General features: G+C 39.1%; 1 protein-coding gene across 1 annotated transcript in view; it reads left to right on the forward strand.

Annotated features, from left to right (window-relative positions):
- LOC122549203 (granzyme K-like) overlaps positions 1-8,695 on the forward strand; it is a 15,949-nt gene extending 7,254 nt beyond the window's left edge. The window contains exons 4-5 of the mRNA XM_043688617.1: positions 4,592-4,861; positions 7,215-8,695. Coding sequence (XP_043544552.1) covers positions 4,592-4,861; positions 7,215-7,397 — 453 coding nt within the window. The 3' untranslated portion in view covers positions 7,398-8,695. The remainder of the gene's footprint in view (positions 1-4,591; positions 4,862-7,214) is intronic.
- The last annotated feature ends 1,211 nt before the right edge of the window (positions 8,696-9,906 follow it).

Here is a 9,906-nt window from a genome sequence, read left to right on the forward strand (position 1 = left end):
GAGGGGTGACCTTATAGAGGTTTACAAAATTATGAGGGGCATGGATAGGATAAATAGACAAAGTCTCTTCACTGGGTTCGGGGAGTCCAGAACTAGAGGGCATAGGTTTAGAGTGAGAGGGGAAAGATATAAAAGAGACCTAAGGGGCAACTTTTTCACGCAGAGGGTTGTACCTGTATGGAACGAGCTGCCAAAGGATGTGGTGGAGGCTGGTACAATTGCAACATTTAAGAGGCATTTGGATGGTATATGAATAGGAAGGAATTTGGAGGGATATGGGCCAGGTGTTGACAGGTGGGACTAGATTGGGTTGGGATATCAGGTCGGCATGGACAGGTTGGACCAAAGGGTCTGTTTCCATGCTGTACATCTCTATGACTCTATGAATTATGAGTCAGCCCAGGACTTATTCCTCGCTTGCCAGGAGACCACAGGCTGGGCTGGAACTATGTCCTGGCACTGCTGCCATGGATGCTGTCGTTGCTTGAGGCCTCCTCCTTTACCACCACTCCCCAGGATTAAAATAAAAGAAACCAAAGAAAAAAGAGAGAAAAAGAGCTAAAGTAAAAAAGAAAAGCAAAGAGAAAGAAAGTTGATGGGGCTCAGCAAACTCCCCCTCAACTCCTTCGCCATCTTAATATATGTAGTACTTTATCAAGTACTTCCTTAAATTCTTAATATGGAGGACATCAACCTTCTCTGTTACTTCATCAAAAACTCAGTTTGATTGATCAAACACAAATTGATGTTTACAAATCCATACTTGATCTTTAGCCAATAGTTCACTGGCCATTTGTAAGTCTGCCTACTATCATAGTTATTTGCCAACCACGCCTAAACAGATAATTGAACTTTTTGTCAGATAGAAAATTTAGTATTAAAACAATGGGGTGGCTGCCTGTTTATTCATTCATAAAATTTGCAATTTAAGGTTCAAAAATTCAAAAGCATTTACTTCTCAAAGGAAACATGTTTTGATAGGTTCCCTATAATATCCAATTTAATTCCCAAAATTTTACATTGTCCTCAGCAACATTTGTGTTCTCAGTTGTGCCTCAGCAACATTTAGCAGAGAATTGAGATCATTTTAACTTTTGAAGAGATCGGGACAGTAGATGTTTCATGTGCTGCTTGGTTTTAGTCAATACTGAAGTTATTGGAGAATCAAATCAGCTAGCGAGATTTGTAGCTCAGGCTGACGTTCTGGATGTAGATCAGCGAGCAAACCTACATCAAGAATCAAATCAGCTGCAGGCCAATCCAGTGGGCGGCATGGTGGCACAGTGGTTAGCACTGCTGCCTCACAGCACCAAAGACCTGGGTTCAATTCCCGCCTCAGGCGACTGTCTGTGTGGAGTTTGTACATTCTCCCCGTGTCTGCGTGGGTTTCCTCCGGGTGCTCCGTTTCCTCCCACAGTCCAAAAATGTGCAGGTTAGGTGAATTGGCCATGCTAAATTGCCTGTAGTGTTAGGTGAAAGGGTAAATGTAGGGGAATGGGTCTGGGTGGGTTGCGCTTTGGCGGGTCTGTGTGGACTTATTGGGCCGAAGGGCCTGTTTCCACATTGTAAGTAATCTAATCAAAATGGCAGCTCACCCACGAAGTAGGGCTGATGAAAATGAATCCAGGATATGAGTACCCAGATAATTACTTCATACTGGGCAATATAGTACAGGAGTAAACAGACTAAAGAGAAGCATAAACATACAGGGGCTAAAAATAAACTTTAAAATAAATGTATAAAATGATGATCATGTTAGTCTTAATTTCTTTAACATCATGACTGCAATGTATTTACCAATCACGTTTCTTCATATTTACTATTGTGTTGATAGAAGAAATGTCACAACCTTTAGCAAAAAGAACTGAAAACAGTTTCTGTGGTTTTCAACAACTTTGCAGTTGTACTAGTCACTTTTTTATACTTTCAACTCCAATTTGATCTGATTTCTTTTAAGAATTTCTCTGTCAAACCCGCACTCAACTTATCAAAGTTTGCAAGTAATTCCAACAGAATCAATGAGGAATGAGCTAGGTAGCAATAAAGGAAATAACCTTTACAGTAAGGAATCATGTTAATCTCATGCAGTGTGTCCATTTCAACATGCTCGCCATCAATATTTTCAAATATTTGGCAAATAGGCCTATTTTCTTCCCAGTTAGGAATTATTACTTTCTTTATTCACCAATGACTATCTTTAAGTCAACTTAACCCTGCTTGTAATCACATTTTAGCAAAATATCCTTCATTAACATGATCTCCACGACAATTTGGCAATGAAATGTCCCAGGAGAAAGTGAGGACTGCAGATGCTGGAGATCAGAGCTGAAAATGTGTTGCTGGAAAAGCGCAGCAGGTCAGGCAGCATCCAAGGAACAGGACAATCAACGTTTCGGGCATGAGCCCTTCTTCAGGATTCCTGAAAAAGAGCTCATGCCTGAAACGCTGATTCTCCTGCTCCTTGGATGCTGCCTGACGTGCTGTGCTTTTCCAGCAAGACATTTTCAGCAATGAAACGTCCCAGATCACTGAGCCCTAGGGATACAGATTAGCAATGTCAAACATATTTATGCATCTAAGCCATAGTGACTACCCAGACCAACCTCACCTGTCCATTATCCCGCACGACCCTTTGCTTTCCCAAGATCTATTGCCTACTACTCCTGTGTTGTAACATTTGTAATTATAATCTCTCTGCATCCCAGCATGCTGCGTCCAATCCCCTCAATGGACTTTCCCAGTAGTCCCACCACAGCACCTGATAAACCCCATTGTCTTTCAGTAAACTGACCCCCTGGACTGAGCATAGTCCATCTCTTGAACCGGCCTGGAATGACAGCCCAGACTGATATCGGTGCCACTTCCTGGCTGATGTATCACTAATCCCTAGACTGGTTGCACTGGGCTTGCAGGACTGATGTTGGCCCACACCCCAGACTGTACAGATACAAAACCCTGACCCTTACCATCCAAACTGGCTGACTAACCATGTCCGTGCCCTTGGACTGAGATTGAATACTACCTTTGACTTACTGCACCAGTAACCCCTAATTGACAACAGTTGCATCTTGATATGACTGAGGACTACTGCCATTTGGTTATTGAGATATGGCTATTTCGTCGAAGCACATGCAGTGTTATTTTCCACAGATGCTACCAGCTCATGTGAAGGCATGACATTCAATTAACATGGTGGTCTACAGCCATTTGAAGATGAAAGTAATTCCTATTTCAATAACTAAACCTGGAAGTGAATGTTGCAACCTCACAACTCTCTGTGCAAGCAAGTTTATTTTGTCTCCTTTTCTCGTCTTATACCCCTTGAGGATTGTAAAGACTCTGTTTCTACCGTTTCTGTTTTTCGTTGTCCTTTTCTGTCCTTTAATGTTCTCACATTTCTATCATCTCCTCTAAAATCTTTCTTCATTCAGAAGGTAATGAATCCATGTAGTTATTTATCACAAAAGGTTCCCGAGGCTGTTAAGTATATCAAGCCTGAGATAGACAGATTTTTAATCAGTAAGGGAATCAAGAGGTAGAGGAAAAAGGCAGGAAAGTGCAGTTGAGGTTTCTCAAATCAGCCTGAATCTCATTGAATGGCAGAGCAGATTCAATGGGCTGAATGGCTACTTTTGCTCCTACGTTTATGGTCTCATGGTCATTCTAACAAAGAAGATGTTAATACAATTGTAATGTCATTAGACTAGTAATCTAGATGCCCAGGTGCATTAGGTACAACCCAGATATGGAAGGATTTTCTTATGAGGTAAGGTTGAGTAGGTTGACTTTCTACTCATTGGAGTTTAAGAGAATGAGGTGGCCTTATTCAAATACGTAAGATACTTTGGGGGCTTTACAGGGTAGATGCAGAAAGATTGCTTTCTGTTATGGCAGAATCTAGGTCCAGAAAGAATAATCTCAGAGTAAGGATTTACCCATTTAAAACAGATAGGTAGTATTCTTCCTCCTGAATCTATGGAATGTTTTACCACAAAGGGTTTTAGTGATTAGATCATTAAGTACATTGAAAGTTCAGATATACAGATTTTTAATCAGTCAGGTAATCAAGGGCTACGTGGCAAAGGCAGGAAAGTGGTGTTGAGGATTATCAGATCAGTCATGATCTCATTGAATGGGCTACTTCTGCTCCTATGTTTTATGGCATCATGGGAAAACCTCAAGATCAAATTAATTACTTCAGTTGAGATGCTTGGCATTCGACAAATTCTTTCCAGCCTCCTTGACCTACCAATGGAAAAAGTTTGCTCCAGAGTGCCCCTCCATTGATTCCTGGTGTACAGATGTTGGATGGGAACTGGATTGAGGTGGGCTGTAAAATTCCAGATAACAACAATCACCATCAAAATTTGTAGATGATTAACAACATCTGGAAACCCATCCCAAAGGGTTTCCAGATGTCTGTGAACCATTGTCTGATCCAAGACAGAATATTCAATCCAACAGGAGAAACACTTGTGGTCCAGTTTTATTAGAAGCTGAAAATTACAGTTCTCCTTTGGAATAACTTAATACAGTAAGATTTTGTTCATAGCTTGAATAAAAATATTCATTTATTCATATTGTACCCCAGCTCTCCAGTGAAGCAAAGATCAACAAATATGTGGAACTGCTCAACCTACCAAAAGGTAAGGATAAGGATATAAAACCTGGAATTCGCTGTACAGTGGCAGGATGGGGACAAACAAAGTCAAAAACTCCATCTGACACTCTTCAAGAAGTGATGCTATATGTGATTGATCGTAAAACATGCAACAGCAAGCAATATTATAATCATCAACCTCAAATAACCAAGGACATGATCTGTGCTAGTGACCGAAAAGGCAGAGAAGATACTTCCATGGTGAGTGTACTATGATGTTACAATAAGCAGGAAGGTCTTTGAATTTTGAAATCCATTTGTTCATTAATGCATTTAATGGAAAAAACTTTCTATCCGTACAAGGTCTGACCCACATATAATTCCAAGTTCACATTATCAAGACTGACTTGGAACTACTAAACAAAAATCCAAAGAACTGCAGATGCTGGAACTGCAGAAACAAAAACAGAAATTGCTGAACAACTCATCAGGTCTGGCAGCATCTGTGGAGACAAAGCAGAGTTAATGTTTTGGGTCCAGTGAGCCTTCTTCAGAACGTTAACTCTGCTTTCTCTCCTCAGATGCTGCCAAACTTGTCATGCTTTTTCCAATAATTTCTCTTCTTATTTTTGACTCTGAACTACTCTTGAAATTGCTTTTGAATTCAGACCATTTTATCCACAAAATGCTTGACTAAAGCAGTCCACCATCACCACCTTCTCAGACAAATAGATATGAGCAATAAATGCTATCTCTTCAATCAATGGCCACATCCCAGCAAGAAAAATGTAAACTGATAGATGAGCTACTGGATTAAGAATGTAGACACGGTCATCATGGAGGAAGAATCTCCCCAATGGTTCATGGAATTTTCTAGCAGTTCATATCATACCCAGTGTCACATTAACTTCCTTTCACCCTGCTAATGTGATTTTCAATTTCAATAAATTCTGCCTACTGGTAAACATATTGCACTGCAAACACCAAAAGGATGGCTTGGTGATCCAGAATGATTGTGCCTTCATTTGAAGTAATTTGCTTAAGGCCTGTAAGTGAGCAACAGCAAAAACATGCTATCATTAAGATATATCTTAAGGGTTTGCTGATGCAGTAGTTTTTTTGTGATCTTGTAGCTGAGTCCAGATGTTAGATTACTTCACATGGTCTCAGATCAACCCTCAATCTCATCCTCCAACTAAAAAGCATTAAAGCAACTAAGCAAGAAAGGCATTTAAAGGATGGCAATCGACAAAATGCTCCTTGGAATACTTGTTAAGAAGTTATAACCCCTGGATTTAAATGGAAAATGGTTAGATTGATAGGGAATTAATTCTGTAGTATTTTCTGCTCTTATTTACAATTTCCAGCATCCACAGTGCTTTGCTTATATTAGAATGATTATAAACTTGGCAACCTCTCCTCATAACTATAATTCTTCCTGCTTGATAACTATCACTCCCTTAGTGTCTTTATATCTTTCCTAATGAGTAAAATCATAATTGTCCTCAATAATCTAGCTGAATCTCAGTGGATTCCCTTTCCCAATGCTAGGGATTTTGATCAGACACAAGACACTGAATGCTTTAGAATGAGGGACTCACACGACACCCCTTATTCCACTCCATCCATTAGCATCCCACCAGGTGTCTGCAAGGAACCCTTGCTACTTGGTAAATCTCCTGCTCGCCACAGGGTGAATGCCAGCTGCAGGATTTATTGATTAATTGCTGATTTGATGGACTCAATTGACAGATTTTGCAAAACCAGGAGTGGGAACATTCGAGGTGTTCACCCACAACCTTCTCAACCCAATAAATACCCTCACTATCAAACTCACCAAAGAGGAGGTTGTTAATTTTCACCCACCAAATAAGACTAGCAATTTGGTCCAACATACCTTCTCAAGCAAACAAGAAAAGGATAAATGTAGCTTTTCCACATGATACCCAAACCCTGTGAGCATACTTTAAACATTACAGCCTGCTATTCAAGCTAGGTGGTATTCTATCAAAAGCTTATAAGGATGAAATAGAGTATTAAGGGTTTATTGTAGCAGCAAATTCAGGAGTGTTAGTTCACAGCTCAAAGATACATTTGATTGCAGGATTTTTTTAATGCCGGAGGATCTGGGTATTTGTGGCCCATCTCAAATTGCCTTCGAACTAAATTGTTTGTTCAGCTATGATATATATCAGCGTTATATTCCAAATATCAGTTGAATTCAAGTATCACCTTTTGCCCTGTGAACACACATCTACAAGCCTTGGATTACAAGTTCAATGGCAATACCATGTCATCACTGTTTCCTGCAGGAAGACAATTTATGATATTTCCTGCACCAACAAGATTAACTGCAATGGTTAGCATGTACATTCTGATATAGAAACAAATTCTGGAGAACTTAGCAAATCCGGCAGCATCTGTGAAAAGGGAAACAAAGTTAACACTTCAAGTTTGAGACAACTCTTCTTCAGAATATTCTTAAATATAAGTCTTAACATGCAGATAAATACTGAGCACAGCTCAATATGGCAGGAAGGTATTGCAATTTTAATAGGTTTAAGTTTATCCAATTCTGCTTAATTATTGTCTTTCTCATCTTTTTTTCTTCCAGGGTGATTCAGGTGGTCCTTTAATTTGCCGAAATAAGTATAAAGGGATTGTGTCTTATGGCCCTAAGGATCCAGATGCCAAAAAGCCTGGGATTTACACTTTCATAACAAAGAAATACCTTGATTGGATTGAGAAAGTAATTGGTGTGAAAACTTACAACATGACAGCTGAAGGCTTGTATTGAGAATGACGATTCTTACCGTGACTCGGTTTTACTTTTATCTTGTAGAATTGCTTTGCTCAGAGAAGGGCTAGCATGCATTTGCCTATGCTTTTAGTACATTGTACAGGATTCAAATTCAACAGAAACTAAAATGAGAAATTCTCAGTATGAAATGTGTCACACTTCATTCACTGAATCTTTGAATAGGACTATGAGTTGTGAAAGTGACTGAACAACTCTTGTGAGTAAGCATTTAAGAGGTTTTGAGATCAAGCAATAAATTTTGGTCACTTGTTGCATTGTAATTGGAACAAATTACTAAGTAACAGAAGCGTTACTTAACGAAAGAAAACAGTCAATATTCTTGCTTGACTCCCATGGCTGCAGAAAGCTTGTGACTTTCTCTCCCAAAGTTGACATCAATTCTGTGCACTAAACCTCTTTTCTCCAGTTTTGACTTCTGTAATCCGATCCCTTGCTTGTGTTCTGATGTTGCAATCATACAATGGTCTTGTTGGCCATAGTCATTGATCCATAGACAAGATATCCTCAACACCTGAACAACCCATTGTTAACTCTTTACCATGGAGCCATTTGTCAGATTACTTAGTTATGCATCCAAACTCATTGATCTCTACATCTCAAAGCAAAGCCTTTAATAACTGATTTAGACATTTGTCCATGCTTCTCTTTTGCCATTCAAACTGGCCCAAACCTTCTCGTTAGCATTGAAACCCTTTCTTTTCTGATGCTGATGAAAGAAAATCTCAGCTTCTTTCTGTTTTTTGGGCTGATTTTCAAATGGGGAAATCCTTCTAAAGTCAATATGTATGGATTCCTTGGTGGAATAGCAGTCTATGCAGAAGCTATGTACTATTTTTACAACATTAGCCATCATATTTTGATCACTATTAGTTTAAATGTCAGAGAACTTTTTAGTTGGTGTAAGTATTAATGAAAGGGGTGAATGTGTAGTGTGACATAGAGTCAGGTGAGTGAGCTGAGAGGGTAAGGAAGTAGGGTGGCAGCTATGTACGTTGGCAAGGTGATAGGTAAGTTGAGCAACTGGGAGTAAATGAATAGGTGGCAGCTGGACTGGGTTACAAGGTGGTACAGTGGTATCAATTCCTGATGCAGTGTGACTTTATATGACTCAAATCACACAAGCTCTTTATCCTGAGCATAAATTCATAATTATCCCTTAATCATACAAAGTCCAAAATACACTTTAAAAGAATTTGTTTCACAAAATTTTCAAAATATGCAACAGGATGGGTATATGAATAGAAAGGGTTTGGAGAGATATGGGCCGGGTGCTGGCAGGTGGGACGAGATTGGGTTGGGATATCTGGTCGGCATGGACGGGTTGAATCTAAGGGTCTGTTTCAAGGGTCTGTACATCTCTATGACTCTAAGAAGTATTTTAAAGATCACACAAAAGATGTAAAAAGTATAGACAATGAGATTCTATAGTTACAGACTAGCTATTAGATTCTGCATCATACAAACTATTGAAGCTTTGAATTAAAGCGATTATTTGTAACACAAGCAATTTAATTGTCATTTTTCTGGAGTGAACAGTTCTTCAATGAACCCAAAACTTCTGACAGCATCTAAGGCCTGTGCCATGAGTTAGTGCGGCTATCTCCAGCTTCACAAAGATATTATTGGAGGATGGACCTCATGATAGTTAGGTTATCTTACAGAACCCTAACCTCAAATTGTCTGGGAATCTCCTGGAAAGCAACAAGCAGCCCTGCTGATATTTATACTTTAAATTTCCCATCATAGCCACAGGAGACTTCTAAACTACCTTCTTACTTTTCCTGACAGCCACATTTCCATCTGACTGATCCTGATGTGTCATCACTTCACTAAATCTACTAACCATCACACTCTGTATCTCCTGAATGTTCTCAATGAGATTAAGCCTAAAAAGAAGCCCTTAAAAACCTCTTATATAGAAACTATCCTTCCTTATTCACAGATTTTAATCTTAAGAATGCAAAAGATAAAAAAAACATATTTTTTTTAAAAGTCAAGCACTTAGCTGAAACTCTCATCAAATGAAAAGAAAGCACCCTCCTCAAGTCTTTTATCTGTCAGCTTTCAAATCTCTGGAAAGGCATTGTCATTTTTAGAGTCTTTCATGTGAAAACTTCCATAATGTGGGAAAACACCAAGGAAAATTGAGTTGGGAAGATTATTCTAAAGTAAGTTATATTTCTTCCTCCTCAGCTGCTTATATTTCCCTTCATTGCTGCATGGAAATGATGACAGAGAGACAGGCCCCAGTATCTATTAGTTAACCTATTTTTTCTCACTTTTATTGCTGAATCCAAAAAGCACCAGGAAAGGATTACTGAAGATCTCTGGGAAAGAGTCAAGATCTCTGAATTGTTTATAGATTGAAGCAAGGAAACCTTACAATATTTAACCCTGCCTTTTTAAAGGCTGCAAATTCTATCTCCTGAAAGTCTGGCCTAGTTCACGGCTTTCTTAAAAGATTTTTTTATATCTGTGAGATAGT

This window comes from Chiloscyllium plagiosum, chromosome 1 (genome assembly GCF_004010195.1).
Source record: "Chiloscyllium plagiosum isolate BGI_BamShark_2017 chromosome 1, ASM401019v2, whole genome shotgun sequence".
NCBI classification, from domain to species: domain Eukaryota; kingdom Metazoa; phylum Chordata; class Chondrichthyes; order Orectolobiformes; family Hemiscylliidae; genus Chiloscyllium; species Chiloscyllium plagiosum.